The 26,666-nt window shown below is 43.2% G+C and overlaps 1 protein-coding gene across 5 annotated transcripts in view; it reads right to left on the minus strand.

Moving 5' to 3' along the window:
* PRTFDC1 (phosphoribosyl transferase domain containing 1) overlaps nt 1-26,666 on the minus strand; it is a 95,528-nt gene that overhangs the window by 19,858 nt on the left and 49,004 nt on the right. For all 5 annotated transcript variants that reach the window (XM_078329610.1, XM_035306966.2, XM_009000055.5 and 2 more), the window contains one exon: nt 5,090-5,155. In XM_078329610.1, the coding sequence (XP_078185736.1) occupies nt 5,090-5,155 (66 nt within the window). The remainder of the gene's footprint in view (nt 1-5,089; nt 5,156-26,666) is intronic.

Here is a 26,666-nt window from a genome sequence, read left to right on the forward strand (position 1 = left end):
GGGACTTTGAATGTGTTGTGTACACCAAACCCCGTGTTTTCGGGGTTTTCTTTGCTTACCACTTCTCCGTTTTTGATGAATTTCCTTCAGGCATGCTGGTCCACTCCTGCCCACTGATCCTATTCTTTTCTCAATTACCCCTATTTTTATATTTTTTAAGTATTATTCTTGTTTTTATTTTTATTTTTATTAAGTATTATTCTTGTTGTAGGCTTTGTGGGATTTTCTTCAAAGTCTTCACCTATTTATGGAGGATTAGGGCTAATTTTTAGTGGGAGAGTAGGTTGCAGTATCATATTAAATTTTGGTGGGGTTTTTGAAGGTTTAATTTTGTTTTTTTGAGACAGGTTCTTGCTCTGTTGTTCAGACCGGAGTGCAGAGGCATGATCTCGGCTCACTGCAAACTCTGCCTCCCAGGTTCACACGGTTCTACTGCCTCAGCTGGGATTACAGGTGCATGCTATCGTGTCTGGCTAATTTTTGTATATTTAGTAGAGACAGGGTCTTGCCATGGTGACCATGCTGGTCTCAAACTTCTGACTTCAAGTGATCTGCCAGCCTCGGTCCCCAAAGTGCTGGGATTACAGGCGTGAGCTAATGTGTCTGGCTGGCATAACGGTTTTTAAATTTATTTGGAGGGAGTGATGGTTGTTTTTGGGTACATGACAGTGATAGCTACTGAGGAGTACCCTGAGGCTTGAGGATCAAGTGTTGCCATTTGGGGTGCCCTTCCCCTAACTTCTCTGTTAGTCACAAACCTTTCTATTCCAAGTTAAAGCTCACCCTCCCCTCTCTAAGACTATCTGAATCCTAAGGAATCCTACATTCTTCGGATTGCTTTAATCCCAAGGAAAGAGTCTTGTGTGGAAAGACCCATGGGGCTCTTCTTAGAGTGCCAAGCATTAAATAAGAGAAAGTATTTCCTGGGAACAAATTCCTGGCAGAGTAATAACATGATGATGTGTATTTTAAATGTAAGTTTACTGAATGACCGACAACTTGTATTATGACTATGGGAGAAAGGAGAAGTCACTGCGGCCTCAGCCTTCTAAGCCCAAGTGATCCTCCCACCTCTGCTCCCTGAGTAGCTGGGACTACAGGCTACACCACCGTGCCCGGCTACATTTTAAATTTCTTTTGTAGAGACGCAGTTTCACTACGTTGCCCAGGCTGGTCTCAAACTCCTGGCCTCAACAGTTCTTTCATCCAGTGCAGGTATTTATTGCAGTTTCAGCCTTGCTTCTACACCCTTTAAACAAGTACCCACTAACTGTTGGGTGCCTTTTCCTTTTGCTTTTTTTCCCAGCTAGTGTTCATGATGGAAAGATTTTGGAGCATCTCTAAAATGTATTTGTAAAATCTTGCCAATTCTTATTTAAAAAATTTTATTTTTTCATTGATACAAAATGTTGTATGTATTTATGGAGTACGTGTGAATGTTTGTTACATGCACGAAATGTATAATGAGCAGGTCAGGGCATTTAGGGTAGCCACTGCCTTGACTGTCGATCATTTCTATGTGTTGGGAACATTTCAAGTCCTCTCTTCTAGACACTTTGAAATATACAACACACTGTTGCTAACCATAGTCACCTTACCTTGTCATTGAATACTGGAGCTTATTTGTTCTATCTGACTTAATTGATAACATTTCATGCAGAGGCTGAATGAAGAATAAGTGAACAGGGTGGGCCATGTGAAGGCCTTTATTGTTTTTTATTATTTTTATTTTTTTTTTTTACCTTGTTCATGTCTCATATTTTAGTTTTTATGAAAATGGCTAACCAAAGAAGTCATTGTAGTAGCATGTTATTTATTTATTTATTTTTTAGGTGGTGGGGAGGGAGTCTGGCTCTGTTGCCCAGGCTGGAGTGCAGTGGCACAATCTCGGCTCACTGCAACCTCCACCTCCCGGGTTCAAGTGATACTCCTGCCTCAGCCTCCCAAACAGCTGGGACTTCAGGTACGCACCAGCACACCCAGCTAATTTTTTGTAGTTTTAGCAGAGACAGGGTTTTACTATATTAGTCAGGATGATCTCAACCTTCTGACGTCGTGATCCGCCCACCTTGGCCTCCCAAAGTGTTGGGATTACAGGCATGAGCCACTGCGCTTGGCCGAGCTTCCTACTATTTTAAGGCAGCAACTATAACTTAAATGCTAACAGACTCACTCCATAAGACAGAAAACCCTTCCCCAGGGCTGTAATGGGCATTTAGGTTTCTTAAACCCAGTGACAACTAATCATTTTTACTACCTATTGAATAGAAACAAATGGATTTTAACAGTGCCCCTATAGCTGAAAAACTCCACAAACAATACATAGTCTCTACCTACAGGATCTGTTGACGCATGCCAGAAATAGCTTCTAAAACACTTACAGTTGTGATGTTCAAACTGGGCTCTGGCTACTTCTGGTGGTTACTTTGTTATGCCAAGGCATATTGGCCTTTATCTTTTTAAGGAAAAGGAAATTTTAATAGCTAAGTGAATTTTTTTATTCACTCTTCCACCTCAGCTGTGTTGCATTCACTTCCTCAGTCCCCCGAATCTCTTTTTTTTTTTTCTTTTGAGATAGAGTTTCACCCTTGTCACCCAGGCTCTAGTGCAATGGCCTGATCTTGGCTCACCGCAACCTCCGCCAGCTGGGTAGAAGCGATTCTCCTGCCTCAGCCTCCTGAGTAGCTGGGACTACAGGCATGCACCACCATGCCCAGCTAATTTCGTATTTTTAGTAGAGACGGGTTTCTCCATGTTCATCAGGCTGGTCTTGAACTCCCAACCTCAGGTAAGTTTGGCCCACCTCGGCCCACCTCGTCCCACCTCGGCCTCCCAAAGTTCTGGGATTACAGGCATGAGCCACCGCACCCAACCTCCCTTTGAATCTCCTGTAAGGAAGCCCTCCTGCCTCAACAAAGAGGGTGCTCCTCCCTCACTCAGCACCTTTCTTGTCGACCTCTCAACTTAAGCAGCTGGTGGGTGTGACCAGGTGGGCTTATGTTTAGCTTTTCCCTCTGCTTTGTGTTCTCCTCCCCAAAATTAATCAAGGACTTTTTTCTAATTTCTAAATAAGAGGATTGTCCACTTGTTCAGTCACCAAATATTTACTCCAATTTGTTACGGACCAGGCAGGGTCTCTGCCCACTTCATGCTGACTTCCTGGTCAGGGAGACAGGCAAATAAAAATAAGCCCTAAGGTAAACACTGCAACTTGGGGAAAGGGCTCTAGTGGAAATAAGGTATAATATAAAGATTTTTTTAATTTAAAAATAATTTTTTTTTAAGAGACAGAGTCTTGTTCTGTCGCCCAGGCTGGAGTGCAGTGGTGCGATCATAGCTCACTGCAGCCTTAACTCTGGAGCTCAAGTAATCCTCCCTCCTCAGCCTCCCATGTAGCTGGGGTTTATTTTTGTATTTTTAGTAGAGACAGGGTTTCACCACATTGGCCTGGCAGGTCTTGAACTCCTGACCTCAAATGATCTACCCACCTCGGCCTCTGAAAATGCTGGGATTACAGGCATGAGCCACCATGCCTGGCTGTCTATGTGCAAATTTCTTCTTGGCATTCATTTGAGAATCTTAGAGTTGTCACTTTGACAGACTCCATAGCAGAAGCACAAGTAAGCTATTTCTTTTGTGAAATAAACCTGTAGGGCAATGTCCTACAATAAAATGCTAAAATGATGTATTATTTAAACACCACCCCAGGGTCGATAAAATTTACGCATTTCTTGAAATTACTTTGAGTATTTTGGCTTTCTAGCGTGTTGTTTATGCGCCAATGTAACGGTAACATCAAATGATGGCTTAGTGATGGATGCATTAACATCAGCAAGTTATTTCTGATTTTTATGGAACACAGTTTACTGCTAGACTGTATGTCAGGTCTACTATGCTGTCTTCAGAGCAGAGGAGAGTATGCTGTTTTGTAGTCAGAGTCTGAGGCGGGTGGATCACTTGAGGTCAGGAGTTTGAGACCAGCCTGGTCAACATGGTGAAACTCCATCTCTACTAAAAATACCAAAATTAACCAGGCATGGTGGTGCACGCTTGTAATCTCAGCTACTCAGGAGGCTAAGGCAGGGGAATCTTTTGAAACCGGGAGGTGGAGGTTGCAGTGAGCTGAGATTGTGCCACTGCACTCCAGCCTGGGGACAGAGCAAGACTCTGTCTCAAAAAAAAAAAGAGTCCTTGGGGCTCTATAATGATCCTAAGATTATCCCACATATTTTTATTTAATGTGGCTGCTATTCCTTTTCCCTACCCGGGCATTGCATAACAATAACAACCGCAAGAATGAGAGATTAAGCTTGTGTAATAGACTGATTCATTTTACTTAGAAAGCCGAAGCTGTTCAGGGATAAGACATACAAGCTAGGTCAGTACAGCTGAACAAAAACAAATTCCAGATTGCTTTTATTCACAGAAAACTTGCATTTCAAGTAACATTCCACAAACATCATATCCGTTAAGAAACAACCCGTCTTTCCAGTTTATTTATGTCAGAATCTAAACAGTCTTTTCACTTAATTATTAAGCACTGGCAGATTTGGAACTCCCAGTTAAAACTGGAGGTGTTCTTCCTATTATCTAATAGTTTACATTCTTCCTAATAGAGAGAAAAAGGCGAAGTGCTGAAATGCACTCTGAAGAAGTCATTTTCTCTTCCTTCCCCAAATTTTGTACATTTCAATGAACCTGTTCAAATGTCTTACTGAAGTGCCTAGGTGCGGAGGAGGGATGAGAGAAAAAAGGCATGAATAAATAAAGGAGAAAGCTTCCTTTTCAGAAGCTGCCTGGAAAGATGAGTCGAAAAGGATTAGAACAAGGTGGGCAAAGGGGTTTTGCTGTCTGAAATAAGATTGGAAGGAAGCGTGGAGAAGAAAGATTTGGTCTGCATGGTGTCTTGGAAGCATTCCAAAAAGAGCGTTTTAAAAAGGGGAGATCATTAAAAGGATTCACACAGCCATCTGTATGAATTGGAAAACCCGGGAGAGTGTCTGAAATGTCCTGTGAGTGCTGACCTGAAATGCAGGTCACCAATGCCCCCAGACATCAATGCGGCTCGAGCACAGTTACATTAACAAACCTTTCCAGCCAGTGTTGAAAGATCATCGCCTCCGATTATCTGCATCTCACCCATGGATTCGTCATTCTGCAAAAAAGGAGAAAAAAACAGGGAGATGATTTTACCACACAAGAAAACCTTTAAAGCACATTTTCTTGTCTACCCAGTTAGTGGCCGGAATGTGCCTTACAAACATAGCACAAATAGCTAATAGGGATTCATGGTTGCCTATGGTTACCAAGAGCTCTGCTCCTGCTACTGCCCTTGAGACAAAGCTTTCTAATGGCTGGCAGGGAGAGGCTGGGTGTGCAGCGAGAGTGGGAGAGTGGAGAGAGGACAGACAAACCTAACGAAGCAAAACGCTCAGGAAGGTGCCTGAGCCTCTCCTGGAGCAGAGAGAATTGGAGAAGGCAGAAATATGGAGCCCTAGGAATGGGCTGAGTATGTTAGCTTTGCCAGCAAGCCCTGACTATAGGCCTGCAGTGGAGTCAGATTCTGCTTCCCCAAGAGCCTGGAGGCCTCCTCTACTCCCCACCAGTGGAGACCCAACCCTTCATCTGGCATCCAGGGCAATTGGAACAGGCCATGAATCAAGAAGTATTGCACTTAGACCTTTTGACAGGAGTGATGAGGCCTCAGCCAGTTTCTGCAGTCCTAAGAATATGATGCTCAGAACTACATATATTCATACATACATATATAAAAATATATACTACAAAATATATGTACATATGTAAAAAATATATATGCACGTGTATGTGTATACACACACACACATATATATGTATATATATATATATTTTTTTTGAGACAGGGTCTCACTGTTGCGTAGGCTGGAGTACAGTGGTGTGCTCACAGCTCATTGCAGCCTCCATCTCCCAGGCTCAAGCAATCCTCCAGCCTCAGCTTCCCAATTAGCTGAGACTACAGACAGGCACATGCCATAATGCCTGGCTGATTTTTTTCTTAGTGTATTTTTATTTTTAGTAGAGCAAAGCTCTTGCTATGTTGTCCAGACTGGACTTGAACTCCCGATCCCTAATGATCCTCCTGTCTTGGCCTCCCAAAGTGCTGGGATTACAGGGATGCACCACCATGCCTGGCCTCAGAACCATATTTAGAAGGCTTTTCATTCTAATCCTGTTAGAGTTTACGACGATACACTTTCACGATGTTTATATATGGCATATTATGCTGTTCTAACGAAACCTCACAAACAAAATGCATTGTTGCAACGTGACCATCATAATAGAATGGCACAGAGGCAAAACAAGAAAGAGAACCACTTGTCTCCCAGCCTCGTTACAGACCCACATTAAAGGAACCAAAGCTGATATATTCAGGCAGTCGGCTTCATGACCAAGCAAGAATGCTGTGATGTTGCAATCCCTTGATTCTAACAATAACCTTGGGGAGAAAAAGACAATATAGGCACCATATGTGCTACATGCTGAACTAGGAAACATCTTTAGTTACTGCTGTGGACAGCTGTCCCTTTTGCTAGCTCAGCGCCTTCCTCCTTTATCCCGGCAAAGAGGTCCTACCTCTTCCTGGGGGGAGTCCATTTCACACAGTTCAGGTAGGGCCAGGCCTTCGCAGTGCAGGCCAACCAGCTGGGCCTGAAGCTATAGCCAACCTCAGATCTTCCAGCTACTCAAGCCAATTCCCTTAGGAATTTTCTTGGGGTGATTTGAATTGGACTCTCACTTGTAACTGAGTCTCTATCTAGAGGTACAATTACTTTGTTATGAAGTTGGTCATCTGGGAAGGGACAAAACAGCCAATCCACCAGTAGGACAGTTTTGCCAAAGAGAAACTTTTTGTCTTTTTTACCCTGCTGCTCAAACGAAAAAAAAAGACCTTAATATTTTTAACTTTTTTTTTTAAGAGACATAGTCTCACTTTGTTGTCCAGGCTGGAGATCAGTGGTAAAATCATAGTTCACTGCTGCCTCAAACTCCTGGGCTCAAGCGATCTCCTGACTCAACCTCCCAAGTAGCTGGGACTACAGGTGTGCGCCACTATGCCTGGAAAAGTATGTTTTTAACTTCTGCTTGGTAAAGCACTTACTCCTTACCGCGTGAATGGTTGGAGGGAGCCTTGTGCAGGCAAGGAGAGAGGCTTCACACACTAGCTCGCCCTGAAAATGACCCACCAAGTTAGATAAACCCAGTAATTTTCTTCTGATGGGAACTGATGTCAAAAGGAGAAAAATCAAAGGATATTCAGAATTGACAGATGTTTTGCTGTTTTCGTACATATATCATCAGATATTCACAAGTAGTCATGACAGTGGTTAAGGACTTGTCAAAAATGTCAAAGGAGAAAGTTTTCTTGTCACTGCTAGAGGTGCTGAGATCAAGGAATTAGCATAGGAAGAATTTCTGCACATTAGACTTAAATATGTTGTTAATAGCAGCAGGAAAAATCAAACTTCAGCACTCCCAGGTGACTGGGTTATACCGAATTGAATACAACTACTAAACCACCAAGTTTAATGTAACAATGAGATTTATACTCTGCCAGATCAGTGTAAATGTCACAATAATTCTACTATTATCATCTTCATTCTATTGATTAAAACCAAAAAACATCAGAAAGCTAAATGTGCTAAAAGTCATAAAGTATGCTGCCAAGCAAGTATTACTTAAGAAAGTCTTACTTCTTCCAAGTGTATAAACATGTTTTTTTTTATTTTTAATTGACCAAAAATTACCATATATATTTGATATGGTTAGGCTGTGTCCCCACCCAAATATCATCTTGAACTGCAGTTCTCATAATCCCCATGTGTTGTGGGAAACAACCCGTGGGAGGTAACTGAATCATGGGGAAAATTACCTTCATCCTGTTCTTGTAATAATGAGTGAATTCTTACGAGATCTGATGGTTTTATTAGGGGGGTTTTCCCCGACTTCACTCTGCACTTCTCCTTCCTGTCATCATGTGAAGAAGGACATGTTTGCCTCCCCTTCCACCATGATTGTAAGTTTCCTGAGGCTTCCCTAGCCCTGTGGAACTGTGAATCAATTAAGGCTCTTTCCTTTATAAATCACCCAGTCTCTGGTACATGTCATTATTAGCAGTGTGAGAATGGACTAATACAATATGTATGGGGTATGATGCGACATTATGATAGATTTTTACATTCTGGAATGATCAGATAAGGCTAATCAGCATATCCATCACTTCAGATTTTTATCATTTATTGTGTTTAGAACATTTAAAATCCTTTTTTAGCTATTTGAAATATACATTAGTATTAATTATAGTCTCTGTGATGTGCAATAGAACAACAGACCTTATTCCTCCTAACTACCTGTAACTTTGCACCCATTGACCAACCTCTCCCTTGTCCCCATTCTCCCCTGCTGCCCCCAGCCTCTGGCAAGGACTATTCTATTTCCTACTTCTATGAGTTCAACTTTTTTATATTACACATATAAGTGCAATTATATGGCATTTATCACTCTGTGCCTGGCTTATTTCACTCAGCCTGTTCTCTCAGTTCATTCATGTATATACAAGTTTTTAATATTAGATTTGTCTTTAGTTCATCTGGATTTTGTATCTTCCAAGTGTGATATTGTCAATGGTTCCAATGTCATTTATTGAATTATTATTTTTCCCTACTGGTTTGAGACATCATTTTGATCTTATCTTTATTCTTATATGTAAGGGTCAATTTCTCTATTTTTCTAATATATGATGTCTACTTCAACATGAATTCATCTAACATGTCCAATTAATTAATCTATTCCAACACCCAAATCATATTGCTATAATCATAGTTGTTTCTTTTTTCTTTTTTTTTTTCAAGAAACAGGGTCTTGCTCTGTCACCCAGCCTGGAGTGCAGTGATGTGATCACATCTCATTGCATCCTTGAACTCCTGCCTGCCAGCGATCCTCCTGCTTTGGCCTCCCAAAGTGCTGGGATTACAGGTGTGAGCCACTATGCCTGGACTTATCATAGCTTTTTAATATGCTTTAATATTTGGTAGGGCAAGTCCACTTTCCAGTTCTTTTTAAAAATTGTCTTGGGACTGAGGGTGTTGACTTGTACCTGCAGAGGCAGGAAATTTTTTTTTTTTAATAGAAATATTGGTCTCACTGTGTTGCCCAGGCTAGTCTCAAACTCCTGGGCTCAAGCAATCCTCCTGCCTCAGACTCCAAATTTCTTTTTCATCTTTCTCCCAACCTTTGACCCTGACTCAGTCCTCCCAGGAAACGGCTACTCCTCAGTCCTCCACTGGCACACAGCAATCTAGGCTCCTGGCTTAAACACTCCAGAAAAATAAGCCCTTTATTTCCCACTGGGATGGTGAAGATTAACTTAGAGGTTCAGCTTCTCCAGTCAAAGGCTTTCAACCAACCTTATTGTTTTCATTCCATTCCTTCCTTACTCCACATTCTAAGAACCTAATCCCGAACATTTCAGGAATTTTTGGCACAATACTCCTACTTCTCATTGATACTTCCCTCCGCAGGCATTTTGATGCTCACTTTCTCTGTTCAGCTCAGTCAGTGCCCCTCCTTAATCAGGCACATACCACCACGCTCAGCGAGTTTTTTTTTTTTTTCAGTAGAGATTGGGTCTCACTATGTTGCTCAAGCTGGTCTCAAACTCCTAGGCTGCAGTGATCCTCCTGCCTCAGCCTCCCCAGTTCCTGGGATTATAGGTGTGAGCCATCCCACCAGGCCTAACCATAAAACTTTTTTTAATGGTTCAAAGTCATCCTATATTTCCTGGATTGATGTTTGTGTTTTTTTAAATGAATGTCACTGGTTTGAAGATAGATGAGCAATCCCAAATAAAATAGTATAAGTAAGATTGGTCCATTGTTTTATTTTCTTTTGCTATCTTTGTGTATTTTTAAAGCAAAGTTATGCTAGCCTCATGTAATAAGTTGGTTTTTCTATGCACTAGAAGATTCTACATATAAATGGATTTAGCTGTTTTGCTAAGGTTCAGTAGAGCTCAAAGTAAGTTTTATTTTATTTTTGAGACGGAGGCTTGCTCTGTTGCACAGGCTGGAGTGCAGTGACAGGATCCTGACTCACTGCAACCTCCACCTCCCGGGTATGGGCGATTCTCTCACTTCACCCTCCCAAGTACCTGGGATTACAGGCGTGCACCACCATGATGGAGAAATTTTTGTACTTTTAGTAGAGACAAGGTTTCACCATGTTGGTCAGGCTGGTCTCGAACTCCTGGCCTCAAGTGATCTGCCTGCCTCAGCCTCCCAAAGTGCTGGGATTACAGGCTTGATCCACTGCGCCTGGCCAGAATACACATCATTTTAAGATGATTTAATGATCAAGCTAGAGAGCTCCTAATTAAAATGTTGCCAATGGCTCAAAGTGAATTTTTTTTAAAACTCTGAGCATTTGATAACAGCTCAGATAATCAGGATGGGTGAATTGATTCCAGCATTCCTAGCTTTCCAATCAGTGGTTGATGTGAGATGTGACTTGCAATTGGGTCCCTCAGTCTTTGAAGCTGCATGGAGCCAAAGTGGAAGACGATGCACAACTGGGGTTATTGAGGCTCTCGCGCCTATCCTTTGCTTCCACCAGAGCAAATCAACTTGTCTGGTTGTATATATATATATATATACAACTTGTCTTTATATATACATATACATATATACATTCACACACACACACACACATACACACACACACACACACACATATATACACACAACCAGACAAGTAGAGTTATCTCTACTTTATATATATATAAACCCCATCTCAAAATATATATATATATTCACTTTTGTCGTGCAGGCTGGAGTGCAGTGGCATGATCTTGGCTCACCCGCAACCTCTGTCCTGGGATCAAGTGATTCTCCTGCCTTAGCCTCTCAAGTAGTTGGGATTACAGGCGCGCGCCACCATGCCCAGCTGATTTTTGTATTTTTAGTAGAGACGGGGTTTTGCCATGTCAGCCAGACTGGTCCCAAACTCCTGACCTCAGATGATCCACCCGCCTCGGCCTCCCAAAGTGTTGGGATGACAGGCATGAGCCACGATGTCCAGACGTATTTATGAATTCTAAAGAAGACACTGGGGAGGAAATGTTCTGCTACCAAAAAACCTAGTTTTAAAACAATTAGGTTGGTGCAGAAGTAACTGTGGTTTTTGCCTTTTTTCAAATGGCAAGAACCGCAGTTACTTCTGCACCAACCTAATATTATGTTAATGTTTTTGTTTTTAATCCCTTGAAATTGACTTACCTTCTTCTCAGTTTCCTGTTCATTTAAATACCCATTTGCTGCTAAGATTGTTTTTGTGAACTCACGCTTGCACTCTCTGTGGGGTGAGAAGAGAGAACAGACAGCTGGTGTCCCACAAATTCAGGGACCAGGCTGCCTGGGTTCCGGCCACAAATCCACTTTTGGTCACTGACTTTGAGGAAGTTACCTAACCTTTCAGCGCTTCAGTTTCCCTATGCATAAAAAGAGGATATTCGCAGTTCCTAAGAGCATAGGGAGGATTAAACGAATTTGTACACATTAAATACCTAGAAAAGTGCCTGACATTTTATAATAAATAGTACATAAAGTATAATCTATCTTCTTGACATCTGCCTTTAGTAATTTTTTTTTCTTTTCTTTTCTTTTTTTTTTCAGACGGAGTCTTGTGCTGCTGCCCAGGCCAGAGTGCATTGGCATGAACTCAGCTCACTGCAACCTCTGCGTCCTGGATTCAAGTGATTCTCCTCCCTCAGGCTCCCAAGTAGCTGGGATTATGGGCTACTAAGCCCGGCTAAATTTTTTATTTTTTATTATTTTTAGTAGAGATAAGCTTGCGCCATATCTTTAGTCTTGCCTTTATTCTTAAGAAACATACACATCTGTGTGAATCTCCTAACACTGGTTTTGTGATTTATTCTTTGTTCATTCACATAGCAGATAACACATACATGTAAGCCGTGTGGTCTGTGGTTAGGGTTTACTGAGGTGGACTGACCCATGAGGCACATGGTTAAGGACTGCTATCTCTCCGGTGCCAGCACTCATTTGTGTGTTTCTTTGGGGTTTCTCAGTGAACCCCCAGTTCCCATGCTACAGCATCTGATGTTTACACTGAGCCATTGCCTGGGCAGAATTTCCATCATTCCACTTTGCTATTTTCTCCCCTCTTTCTTTCCTTCCTTCCTTCATTCTCTCCTTCCCTCCTTCCTTCCTTTTTTCCCTCCTTCCCTCCCTCCTTCCTCCCTCCCTCCCTCCTTCCTCCCTCCCTCCCTCCTTCCTTCCTCCCTCCTTCTCTCCCTCCCTCCTTCCCTCCCTCCTTCCTTCCCCCTCCCTCCCTCCCTCCCTCCCTCCTTCCTTCCCTCCCTCCTCCTCTCCTTCCCTCCCTCCTTCCTTCCTTCCCCCTCCATCCCTCCCTCCCTCCCTCCCTCCCTCCTTCCTTCCCTCCCTCCTTCCTTCCTTCCCCCTCCCTCCCTCCCTCCCTCCCTCCTTCCCTCCCTCCTTCCCTCCCTCCTTCCTTCCCTCCCTCCTTCCTTCCTTCCCCCTCCATCCCTCCCTCCCTCCCTCCTTCCCTCCCTCCTTTCTTCCCTCCCTCCCTCCTCCCCTCTTTCCCTCCCTCCCTCCCTCCTTCCCTCCTTCCTTCCTTCCCTCCTTCCTTCCTTCTTTCTGAGACAGAGCCTCACCCTGTCACCCAGGTAGGAAAGCAGTGGTGCAATCATAGCTTACTGCAGCCTCAGACTCTTGGGCTCAAGCAATCTCCCATTTCAGCCTCCCAAGTAGCTGGGACTACAGATGTGCACCACCACACCTAGCTAATTTTATTTTTAGAGATGGGGTCTTACTATGTTGCCCAGGCTGGTCTCAAATTCCTGGCCTCAAGTGATCCTGCTGCCTTGGCCTCCCAAAGCACCTGGCCCCACTTTGCTGTTTTCATTGTTTTTCTCAATGGACAGTGGTCACCTGGAGATCATCATGCTCTAACCCACTTTTACACTTATTGTTTCTCATTGGATCCATGTCAATTCTAGAGAGCTGTTACTTACAGTCTGTGGGGCATGGAGTGATCCTGAAACTGCTTTGCAGGTTGGAGGTAGAAGATCTGTAGTAGAATATGAGCATGGAGTTCCTGATACTTTTCCAGGTCTAGCTGCATTTTTATGTTGGGGATTAGGAGATACCCCAAATCCTTTCTATAAATCCCCCATTTTAGCTTGTGGGAATTTAAAAAAGAATTCACTGTTTGTGAGCACTCTAGTTTACAGGGAAAGTCAGTACTCCACAAATTTTGGTAAACATTGTTAAGTATCAATTCCTTGCGACCCCTCTCAGCATGGCCAATGAATACTGTTGTTCTGCACTGAGGGTCCTAGAGTTCTGGGTATAGGACATGGGGTTTGGTTCTTGGTCTTGGCTGGGCATGGCTCACACCACACCTCTCCACCTCTCTTCATGTGGGTAATTCTTATTCTTTCTTCAAGGCTCCGTTTGCGGGGGGTGGTGGCTCACGCCTATAATCCCAGCACTTTGGGAGGCTGAGGCAGGCGGATCACCTGAGGTCGGGAGTTTGAGACCATCCTGGCTAACATGGTGAAACCCTGTCTCTACTAAAAATACAAAACTTAGCCAGGTGTGGTGGCACGTGCCTGTAATCCTAGCTATTCGGGAGGGTGAGCCACGAGAATTGCTTGAACCCGGGAGGCAGAGGTTGCAGTGAGCCATAATCTCGCTATTGCACTCCAGCCTAGTCCACAGAGTGAGAATCTGTCTCAAAAAAAGAAAAAAGAAGGAAAAATAAAAGAAAAAGAAACAGACTGAGGCATCATCTCTTCTAGGAAGTTTTCCTGGACTCCGCCGGCTTCCTCTACACATGTGCCCCAATAACGCTATGCATACCTGGATGTCCGCAAAGCGCAACTGACCGAAATTTTCTGTGAATGTAGCAATTGCCGATGGAATGAAAATTCTTTCAGCACAGCAGCCAATTTCCATCCTAACTGTACCCTCCGTAGCTGGCACGTTGTAGCATTCAGCATTTGTTGAGCCAGACTGAAGCTTGTAAGTGTGCGTGTTAGCTGTATTTTTAATGCTTCTCCCTCACCCACTTTAGCCACTAAATGTTGGCAAGCAACACTTCCTCTGTTATGTCTGACCGATTCCCACCCAAACTACATTTCTTTATTCTCATTACTATTATTTTATTATCTCAGTTCCTGAAGAGCTCCTCAATATATCCTTTTTATTTTTATTTATTTATATATTTTTAGAGATGGGGGTCTCACTACGCTGCCCAGGCTGGTCTCGGACTCCTGGGCTCGGGTGGTCCTCCCAAGTAGCTGGGACTACAGGCATGTACCACCATGTTCCACATCCTCAAAACGTTAAAAAAGAAAAACCTAAATGCAAAAAGCCATGTGAATTCTGAACATTCAAAATATAAAAATATGAATTCTTGATGTTTTAATACCAGTAGTTCATTGGATAATGAGTAAAGGATACATTTTTCAAGTGAAATTAGCAATTTTAGCCAGGAAAAAAGATTATATATATATATATATAACTTATATATACATAAATATGTTTATATATAAACATATATATAATTTTATATATATACATATTTATATATAAACATCATAATATAAATTTAATATGAATATATAATAAATATCAATATAAATATTATATATATGTTCACTTGTACAATTTAGTTCATTTGAAAGTACACATTCATTTTGCATTTCCTGACTTTGGTGTGTCTAACTCTGGAAACATGATGTGACTTTCTTCCAAGCCAAAATGGCTTTCTGTCTAATGACAATGATTTATCACTCTATTGTGATTGGTGTTCTACTCCACCCAGTTTCCAAGAGGGGTCCTGGTTAGCTAAGAGTTATCCCCACTGCACAGAGAAAGGAGCTTTTCTTTATGAGAAATAAAGGGAGGATGGGTCAGAAGGAGGCACGCTATGATGGGAAGAAGCTACAGGCTAGTGGGAAGAAAGAAAGGCCACTACAAAAGAGGAAAAAGGGGAGGGGAGAAGGGAATGGATCTTTACTTCACTTTAGTTATAGATAACCCCGGGAAAGAGGAAACTCCGGGTAAAAACAGATTCAGCCACGTTGCTTTACATGAACTTTGTTTGAAACCTTGAAGCAGGATATCCTTCTGTTTTGAACCGTGGTATGGACTTCTTGTTTTGATTTAAATTATGTTTTTAAATCATGAAGCAGAAGGACAAACACACGGAGCCTCTTGACACATCTGAGTGACCCCAAAGACTCCAGCAAAGTTTATGTTTTAAAATGTGGTTGATGATATCCTAGTGGTGATCATTTCTTAATAGACCATTTGTTTTTCTTTTTTTCTCTCTCTCTTTTTTAAGACAGAGTCTTGTTCTGTTGCCCACGCTGGAGTGCAGTGGTGCAATCTTGGCTCACTGAAACCTCCGCCACTGGGTTCCAGCAATTCTCCTGCTTTAGGCTCCCGAGTAACTGAGACAATAGCCCTGTGCCACCATGCCTAGCTAATTTTTGTGCATTTCTATATTTTAGTAGAGATGGGGTTTTGCCACGTTGTCCAGGCTGGTTTAGAACTCCTAACCTAGTTGATCCAGCAGCCTTGGCCTCCCAAAGTGCTGGGATTGCAGGTATAAGTCACCACGCCTGGCTAAGAGACCATTTTCTCCACACAGTTAAAAAAAAAAAAAAAGAAGGTTTAGAATTATCACTTAAAAAAAATCAAATGAAAATGATTGTTCAACAGTAACAACATCTTAAATCAGCTCTCATGAAACTGTTTTAAGATTGCCAGGGGGTTGCCATTGTGTTGAGGAAGGACCCAGAGAGAGAAGTGGCAGCAGATTCCGTGCCATGGAGCCATGGAAACTTTCAGAACACTCACCCACCTTCGGCATTTGACTGAATCTATCTTCATTCCCACCCTACCCATATTTGGGCCCAAAAATACGTATTTGGTGTGTCACTTCTCAGCTCAAAATATTTCTGAAGATTCCCATGCCTGGAAAGTCTGATTTTGTCATAACAATGGGCAGAGCCACCCACAGAGCCAGGCAAGAGGAGCCTGCGTATCACAAATACCAAAACACAAAGACATTTATTGTTGCTGTTTTTCCTTTTGGTCTTATAAAGAAGGTTTTCTTTGGAAAGTTCTGTAACAGATTGAGCAAATGGAATTATTAAAAAGGACGTGCGTGCTGAAGTAGGCCTCCCCTCCTCTTTGCAGAGTAGAGTTTGTGTCGGGGAGAGCAGTGGTGGAGAAAAGACTGGCCTACCCGGGGACACAGGCAAAGGGAAGGGATGTTTTCCAGTTGGCCACCCTAAATCACCCAGGTAGGTGTCTCAGCAGGACGGGCCTCCCCAGATAATGATGCTCCCTTCAGCCCCTTGGGTCAGAAGGTATAGTCTTGGAGGCATCTGAGTTGGAAAAGAGGGGCATGGAGGAGAAGGACCTAGGTGCCCCAGAGCTCTGACAAGTTTCCTGGGTGAGTCCCATCCAGGGTGCAGGAAGGTCCTGTCCCCACCTGGGAGCCCTGTCTTCAGCTCACGCCCAACCTTCCCCAGCAGATACCGTGGTCTGCGCAGGCTCGCAGCCTGTAGGGTTGAGCCTGGCTCCTTTAGTCAGTCTCCAGATCAAGTGAAAACCTAAACTTGGCCATGAACAAAGTTATCAAGTTTCAAAACCTCAACTATTTCGGCATAGGGTATGTGGATCTGCCATTGTACTCTTGTCCTGGGCCCTATAAATGTTAGGGTCAAGGCTGACTCTCAGAATCATTTATTGGGCATTGAAATTTACCAAATGCCTGGCATGCTGGTAAGCATATTACTTCCATGAATCCTGACACAATCCTATGAGGTAGGATCCAGCAATCACACTCCTTAATATGTATCCAAATGAGTTGAAAACTTATGTCTGCAAAAAATTACCTAGATGTTTTTAGTAGCTTTATTTATTTATCTATTTTGAGACAGAGTCTCGCTCTGTTACCCAGGCTGGAGTACAGTGGCATGATCTTGGCTCACAGCAACATGCACCTCCCAGGTTCAAGTGATTCTCCTGCCTCAGCCTCCTGAGTAGCTGGGATTACAGGTGTGTGTTATCATGGTAGGCTAGTTTTTGTATTTTTAGTAGAGATGAGGTTTCACCACATTGGCCAGGCTGGTCTTGAACTTCTGACCTCAAGTGATTTGCCTGCCTTGGTCTCCCAAGTGCTGCGATTACAGTCATGAGCCCCTGTTCCTGGCCAACAGCTTTATTTGTAATTGCTAAATTGGAAGCAACCCAGAGGTCCTTCAGTAGGTGAATGGATGAATGAACTGTGATGCATCCATGCAATGAATTATTATTCAATGTAAATAAGAGATATCAAGCCATAAAAAGACACGGGGGAAACTTAAATACATATTACCAAGTGAAAGAAGCCAATCTGAAAGGCCACATAGTGTAAGATTCCAACTAAATGACATTCTAGAAAAGGCAAAACTATGGAGACAGTAAAAAGATCAGTGATTGACAGGGGTTAGGTGGGAGGCAGGGCTAAAGAGGCAAAGCAGGATTTTCAGGGCAGTGAAACCACCTTTCTGATACTACTCCAGTGCATTGATATCATCATACAGATCTAAACTCGTAGAATGTATATCACCAAAAGTGAACCCTAATGTAAACTATGAACTTTGGGTGATAATGATGTGTTAATGCAGGTTTTACTATAACAAATGTTCAACTCTGGCAGGGGATGTTGATAAGCGAGGGAGGCTATTTGGGGCTTTATGGAAATCATGTACCTCCAGACAGCTTTGCTGTGAAGCTAAAGCTACTCTGAAAAATAAAGCCTATTTTAAAAACAAACCTTGTGAGGCAGTAACAGGTACTGTTATCACCCCAATTTAAGTGATCTTCTTAAGTAACTTTGCCTAAGGTCCCACAGCTGGGAAGTGATGTCGCTGGAGCTAGGATGGAGATTTAACAGATGACCCCATCTTGCTTCAAAGCCTCCACCTGATCAACAGGTTCGGCAGCTTCTCTATTGGCCTGATCACAATGTACCTTTCACGGGTAATCCAGTGTGTTCTATGCATGGGTCGCTTGTGCAGATTGTGATTCTGTATGTCTGGGGTGGGGCCCGAGAGTCTGCATTTCTTTCTTTTTTTCCCCCTTACTCTTGGGGTCTCATTATGTTGCCCAAGCTGGAGTGTAATGATGCTATCATAGCTTGCTGCAGACTTGAACTCCTGGGCCCAAGTGATCCTTCTGCGTCAGCCTCCAGAGTAGCGGGGATTGCAGGTGCGTGCCGCCATGCCCAGCTAATTTTTTACGCATTTCTAACCAGCTCCTAGGGGATGGGGGTGCTGCAGGTCCACAGGCCACCCTTTGAGTAGCCAGGGTCTAGGTTCTACCCACACCAACTTGTGGGCTAAGTCTAATGCGTATCACGCTTTTTATCATCTTTGTATTTTAGATCTTTGTATTTTCTTAATACTCCCTCTGATATGGTTTAGCTGTGTCCCCACCCGAATCTCATCTTGAATTATAGTTCCCATAATCCCCATGTATCATGGGAGGCACCAGGTGGGAGGCAATTGAATCATGGTGGCGATTACCTCCATGTTGTTCTCGTGATAGCAAGTTCTCATGAGATCTGATGGTTTGATAAGGGGTCCCCCCTCCCTTTGCTCTGCACTTCTCCTTGCTGCCACCATGTGAGGAAGGATGTGTTTGTTTCCCCTTCTGTCATGACTAAGTTTCCTGAGGCCTTCCCAGCACCGCAGAACTGTGAGTCAATTAAACCTCTTTCCTTTATAAATTATCCAGTCTCAGTATGTCCTTATGGTGAGAATGGACTAATACGCCCTCTATCCGGAATGTCTCTCTGCCACATTTCTGCCTGTCAAAATCATGACCATGCTTAGATATCCAAATTAAGTTCCACTTTCATTATAAACTATCACCTGAACCTCACCCCCCCACCACTGTTGGCCAGAATTGCTTTCTCCAGCCAGTCTGTTTCCTTTGCCTGTGGTACCCATTCAGGCAGCCCTGGTTACTTCCTTGTTACACTAGCTACCCCTTGTTCATTGCATATGCATCTGTTCACTTCTGATGTGTTTTTTACGTTTTAAATTTGTGTATGTTTTGTAGAGACAGGATCTTACTATGTTGTGCAGGCTGGTCTCAAACTCCTGGGCTCAAGCAGCCCTCTGGCTTCAGCTTCTAGAGTAGCTGGGACTGACTCATTTCTGTATCTCTGCAGAGACAAGGGCCTCACTGTGTTGTCCGGGTTGATCTCAAACTTTTGGGCTCAAGTGATCCTCAAGCCTTGGCCTCCCAAAATGCTGGGATTACAAACTGAGCCACTGCCCCAGGCCCACTTCTGCTGTTTTGAAAGCAGCTCGAGGAGAGGGACTTTACATCTATCTCCTTAAAGACTCCTTAACACTGAGCAGGGCCTTGGACACAGAAAGGAATGTGGTATGCGACTCGAAGAGAGGCTCAGACCCTGCCCGGCCCCTGTCTTAAGCTCCCTGATGCCAGTCTTCTCTTCTAGAAAATGAGTCCAATGACATCTACCTGTTTGAGCTGTTGAGAGGTTTAATTTAAATGTCAGATTTAAACTGCTTTACCCAATAGGCCCTTGATAAATGTTTTTTGGATTGAGTTTCCCTCTTGTATTATCTGTAAAGGGGAAGGGAGCATACATGGGAGTGAATTAAGGGCAAAGCCAGACCTAGCACCGAGTGTCTTAGCTTTTATTCCAATGCTCTTCCCACTCTCCCAAGCTCTGCTGCTCTTTAGCATTGTGAGTAGCCCCCAGTCATTCATGTAGCTAAAATTTGTCACTATTTACAGAAAATCCCTAGAATATTATTTACAGGGTCCACGTTTTCTATACACATCACTGACCAAATTCAGAAATGGCTTAGAAAGAAAAGGCATCAATGTACCCTCAGGTCTTGCTTGGTAAACCATAAGACAACATAACATATGATTTATGTTCATAATGTGGTGATATCTCTACATAACCCAACACAACCAAACTTAAAAGCAGGTAATGGTTTCCAGATGCAATGTGGAAAAAGAAATTATTGTGATCAGCTGGAATAATTGACTTAACCAGTTACTTCCTGGGGCACTTTGGCAAACTCACTTGCTTTCTCATTTACTTTACCTGGAAAATGGAGATGCTGCTACCACTTGCCTGTTACTGTCTGAATGTTTGTGACCCCCTCCCCCTCCCCAACCCCACTAAAATTCAGATGTTGAAATAGAATCACCATGATGCTAGGAGGTGGGGACTTTAGGGGGTGATTAGGTCTTGAAGGCTGAGCCCTCATGAATGGGATTAGTCTCTTTAGAAAAGAGACCCCAAAGAGTTCACTTGCCCCTTCCACCAAGTGAGGACACAGTGAGAAGACACCATCTATGGCCATACACCCAGAACGTGCCTGATCTCATCTGAAAGTGGGCCCTCACCATGCACTGATTCTGCCAGCGCCTTGATCTGCGAATTCCCAGACTCCAGAACTGTAAGAACGAAATCTCTGTTGTTTATAAGCCACCCTGTCTTTGTAGCTTTTAGGGACTGAATCTCCACCTTACCTGCTTCTCTAAGTTACAGAAGGAGCAAACAAATTACTGATATATGCAAATGCTATGAAAAATGTAAGAAACTTTCTCTATGCAACAGATTATGAACAATATCATTAGGCATAAGATAGAGCTAAGGGGAAAAGGCAATTTCTTGAAATAGAAAGTGGAAGGCTTGAGAAAGGGCAAATGTCAAGTGTTTCAGGCATTATTACTTTTTAGACTTTTCCATTTTTCAGAATAAGAAAAGATAGTTTATTTGATGTACGCGTGTTGATTGGCAGTGCAGGCTTGCAAATTCCTTTAGTATTAAATCATGTCTTCAAAACTGGGTGGGGCGCTGAGTTATTAAATTTTTTCTTTTCCTCGGGAGGCTGAGGGCTTGGAAAGCTGGAGGCTCCATGTGAAATGAGTTGGGTGGTCTCGGGCAAATTCTGTGTAAACAGCATTGCTCATCTAAAAGTAGCACAAAACACTGCACATCTGTCTGTCCATACTATCCAAATAGAATCTGGACTCCATTAATGTGCCTGAGGAATATGTGTATCCTCTAAGAAATGCTTTAGTAATCACAGTGAAGAGGAAGTTCCAGGACCCCTAAGGAAATGAGACTCTGCTATACCAATTTGTTGGCATGAGCCTGGAAGAGGAGGGGGAGAAAGAAGCAAACCATAGTTTGTGTCTGACTTAGGCTGTGCCTCCTTTGAGCATGAGAAGTGGAGGGTTCGATATCAGAAAGTGCTATTCGGTACCGTAGTCTAGGCTGCCAATGAGCAATGCAAAATCATCTGGGGGGAGTGACCTCTGCTCTTGGGTTTTTGCAGGAGGATCTAAGAACAGCTCCTCCATGAGCTCTTTCGCTGAGGCTGCATATTGGACAACCTCTGAGCTCCGAATGTCAGGCACACCCACACTACGTGGCCCAGCAAAGGCCAGCGGCTATGGAACAGGGCACTTGGGTTGTCCAGTTTTTGCATTCAGATATTGCTAGTACATAACACATCTATTCTCTTCCTCTGCTGCTATCAAATATTTGTGGTCATTGGCTGATGAGCATGAGGGCCTTTGTTTTGTAAGGGAGGGAGGAGAAGTTTGATTGAATCGGGATGGGAAGAAAGAGGGAACAGGAGGGAGGGCGGTGTGAACTCTGTTCCCTGTCTGGCTCCTCTGGCATTGAACTGCTTTCATCAGAGGCTGTAAGATCCTGGGAGGAGTTAAAGGCCAGAAGCAGGCTATGTTCACAACCGTTTGGAGTCCCCTGCCTATGTGAGGAACCTAGCCCTGCCTGGCAGCTTTCGGTAGGCCCTTGGCACTGATGGGGCACTCCCTCAATAGGTGCCATCAGCAAAGTCTTCACTAAGGATCCTAGAAGAGGCTTCTCAGGAAGAACCAGAAAAAGTAGGAAATGCAGCAGGGGCTGGAGGAGGTACCAGGTGTTCCGTGTTAACTGCAGCTGACAGACTGATTTGTGGACACAAGGGAGGACCCATTTGGGAACGCTGGGAAATAACTAGAGAATAAAATCTCAGGAAAGTGGGAAGAGTTCAACCCAAATCCAATGTGCTTTGGGCATGGTCATAAAAGAACCCAATTTTGTATTTACTGGCCAGTTATGCCAAAGGTTAAAGCTACATAGAAAATGACACTAGATGTTAGAAATTTCAGTCATTTATTCAGAATCTATCTACTCTTTGTGATCACATAAAATCATTCACTGTAAAATTCATGACATATCATAAAACTCCATTGAATATGGGTATATATCCTTACATATATAAGATGTACCCTTAACATAATACAGTTTGTAAAGCTGATTCCTACTATAAAATAACCTTGTTTTTTAATTTTTAAAAGATTTGAAGGGAATGATTTTTTTTTTTTTTTTTTTTTTTTTTTTTTGAGACGGAGTTTCGCTCTTGTTACCCAGGCTGGAGTGCAATGGCGCAATCTCGGCTCACCGCAACCTCCGCCTCCTGGGTTCAGGCAATTCTCCTGCCTCAGCCTCCTGAGTAGCTGGGATTACAGGCACGCACCACCATGCCCAGCTAATTTTTTGTATTTTTAGTAGAGACGGGGTTTCACCATGTTGACCAGGATGGTCTCGATCTCTTGACCTCGTGATCCACCCGCCTCGGCCTCCCAAAGTGCTGGGATTACAGGCTTGAGCCACCGCGCCCGGCCTAGGGAATGATTTTTATTGCTGTAGTTTAAAAATGTGATTATACTTTGCATAAGCCCCTGTGACTTCTGCTTCTTGCCAAGATGGAGTAACAACCAGATTTATTCTCTTTACTTGACAAAAAGATAGGCTGGGCGTAGTGGCTCATGTCTGTAATCCCAACACTTTCGGAGGCTGAGACGGGATGAAGGCTTGAGCTCAGGACTTCAAGACCAGCCTAGGCAACATGAAACTCAGTCCCTCAAAATAAATAAATAAATAAATAAAAGAAAAAAATTAGGTATAGTTCCAGCTACTCGGGAGGATCACTTGAACCCAGAAGGCTGCAGTGACCTCTAATTGTGCCACTGCACTCCAGCCTGGGCAACAGAGTGAGACCTTGTTTCATTAAAAAGAAAAGATAAAATATATGAAACAACTGTTTCAAGATACAGCAAGCAATAAAGAGCAGAAGTCCTTGCAAGACAGGGACAGATAAGGTGTGCCCTATGATTGTCTCAGCTTACTGTCGTGCTGGAGTTCTCAGGCCACTTAACATCCTCCAGGTTGGTCCATGTTGCAAATGACAAGATTTCAGTCTTTTTAATGGTTGAGTGTATATCTGCTGCATTTTCTTTATTCATTCGTCTGTTGATGCACACTTAGGTTGGGTTCCACATCCTGGTGATTATAGTGAGTAACGTGGCAATAAACACAGGAGTGCAGGTATCCCTTTCACATACTGCTTTTGTCTCCTTTAGATAAATGCTCAGTAGTGGGACTGCTGGATCATATGGTAGTTCTATTTTTTTTTTCTTTTAAAGAAACCGGATCTTACTATGTTGCCCAGGCTGGTCTTGAACTCCTAGGCCCAAGCAGTCCACCTGCTTTGGCCTCCCAAAGTGCTGGGATTATAGGTGTGAGCCATTGAAACTGACCTCGTTCTATTTTGAATTTTTTGAGAAACCCCCATACTATTCTCCATAACAGGTATGCTACATTCCAAAAACAGCGTATAAGGGTTTCCTGTCTCTACATTCTCATTAGCATTTGTGATTTTTTTGTCTTTTTGATAACAGATCTTCTAGCAAGTGTGAGGTGGTATCCCGTCATGGTTTTGATTGGTATTTTCCTGAAGATTGGTGACATTGGGCAGTTTTTCATGTACCTGTTGACCATTTGTATACAAGTGAGTTCTTCACAGAAATAGAAAAAAATAATCTTTTCATTATTCTTATGGAAAAGTGATATGAAGGCCAGGTAGGTGATGCAGTCCTGCTCTGTGGTCACATACTTCTCCAGCGCTCCTAACTCAACAATTCAAATTTAGTAACAAATTGTGCATACTATAAATGCACTGGTCCACAAGCAGAAAGAGACTGGGGTATTTCACAAGGCAAGTGGCAATGAAGTCAGTAGACATTTTGGATTCATCTTTCTGGGGCATTAAAGACCTAAAAGCCAATTTTGGTACCACTGGCAGACCTGGGTACACATTAAGGATGCATGAAAGATTTTCAAACCTGCCACATACAACGTTTGATTTTTTTTTTTTTTTGAGACAGAGTTTCGCTGTTGTTACCCAGACTGGAATGCAATGGCACAATCTCGGCTCACCGCAACCTCCGCCTCCTGGGTTCAAGCAATTCTCCTGCCTCAGCCTCTCGAGTAGCTGGGACTACAGGCGCGCACCACCACGCCCAACTAATTTTTGTATTTTTAGTAGAGACGGGGTTTCACCTTGTTGACCAGGGTGGTCTCGATCTCTTGACCTCGTGATCCACCTGCCTCAGCCTCCCAAAGTGCTGGGATTATAGATGTGAGCCACCGTGCCCAGCTACAATGTTTGATTTTTGTCACTCCAGTATGTATTTGGCTGAGGGGTAGGGGCAGATGAAGTTTCTAGGTTCTCTTGAAACCCTGGGATTTAGCTATCGAGACAATCCACCCAAATTTTGATCATATAATATCAGTCTTTGTAATAGCACACCTGATCAAAAGAAAAACAGAAGTACCACATCCTATATTACATAATAATGTTATATATTTAAGAAAGAAAACTCACTTGAAATTCAAACACAATTTAAAAGTATCCAATCTTAAAAAAAAAGTTTTCATGAGTCTGCCTCTTAATAATTAGATAAACATATATAGTCATAAAAGTTTTGAAAACACTGATCCTTTCTTTTTTTCCTTTTCTTACTTTCTTTTCTTTCTCTTTCTTCCTTCCTTTCCTTCCCTTCCTTCTCTTCCTTTCTTTTCTTTGACAGGGTCTCGTTCTGTTGCCTGGGCAGGAGAGCAGTGCTGCAATCATAGCTCACTGTAGCTTTGAGCTCCTGGACTCAAGCAGTCCTTCCGTTTAGGCCTTCCAAGTAGCTGGGACCACAGGTGTGTGACATCACAACCAGTCAAGATTTTTTTATTTTTTGTAGAGACAGGGTCTTGCTAGGTTGCCCAGGCTAGTCTTGAACTCCTGGCCTCAAGTGATCCTCCTGCCTCAGCTTCCCAAAGTGTTGGGACTGCAGGCATGAGCCACCATGCCTGGCTTCTTCATTTTATTGTTACTAGAATAATATCTTTCATTAGCTTATAATAGTAGTAATAATAGCTAATCTAACCTTTATAGTGATGGATACTGTGCAAGGCTGTACTTACTCGACCTCATTTTCTAGATGAGAAAATGGAATCATTAAATAGTTGGTCCAAGCCCCCTCATTAACTGGCAGACCCTGAATGTGAACCCAGGCCTGCCCTATAGCAGAGCCCTCCTGTTTGACCATCATGCTGAACTTCAGGGAAATGACACATGTTGATTTGAAGCGACTTGGCAATGCTGGCGGTGGCAGTGCTCAACATGGGCATCCACAGGCTGCCACGTTATCGCGTCTATTGGAATATGCTTGGGTCAAGGCAGAGGAGGTGCAGAGACTGCTTGTCTCCTGATAACATTACTGTGGCCCTCAAAGGAAGTATGAAAATAGGAATGTGCTGCACGCCCTTTGGCCGTGGGAAGTGCTGCATAAGCTGTGAGTCACGCTCTTGGGCTTTGGCCTCTGGGGATGCTGACCACTGACCTTCACTGGGAGGGTCTGGACAGGCAAGGTGGGTTTTGCTCTGTCACGGTCATGTGTAGTTGGGGAGGAGAGTGATTTCTTTTTCCACTTCATGTGGCTCAGGGTACTGTGAAGGTACCTGGGAGCCAATCTAGGTTTGTAGATAAAGCTAAGTGGCCCCCACCCAGGTTCCTGCTCTGCGATCCCCAGGGCAGCTCCATTTTTGAGGTTTTATGGAAGACATCACTTAAAATGTTTCAGTGCTGAAAAAAAGTTTGAAAACTGCTCTCCTCCTGGGAGACAGCACAGGATAGTGGTTAAGATCGTGGCTTTGGAGTTTGACAATGTGGGTTCAAATCTAGGCTCTGCTTCTGTGGATTGTGTATGACTTGGGCAAATTAACCCCTTTGAGCCCCCAAATGTAGCCTGGCTCAGAGTGGGCATCAGGAAGTGGTGGTGACACACACCATTGTCTGGCCCCACCCATGGCTGGTGAGCTAGAGGGAAACCAGGTTAAACTCAGAAAGAGAGACAGAGATGCCTAGTGGTTCATGAAAGAAAACCCTGGGCCTGACTCCCAAACAGGCTTGAAGCAGTGAGGGGTTTGCCTATGTCATACCAGTCAATGTCTCCTAAGTTCACAAAACTGGATGCCACCTTAGAGAAAAGGCAATCCCTGTCTTGTCACAAACTGAAAACTGAGGTCTGGGGAAGTTGTGCTTCATACCAAGTTCAAATTAGAAAGCTGTATCCTGCAAAACATTCTGTTTCTATATCTGAGTAGGATTTTTCTTTCTTCTGGAA

Source organism: Callithrix jacchus, chromosome 7 (assembly GCF_049354715.1).
Source record: "Callithrix jacchus isolate 240 chromosome 7, calJac240_pri, whole genome shotgun sequence".
Classification (NCBI taxonomy): domain Eukaryota; kingdom Metazoa; phylum Chordata; class Mammalia; order Primates; family Cebidae; genus Callithrix; species Callithrix jacchus.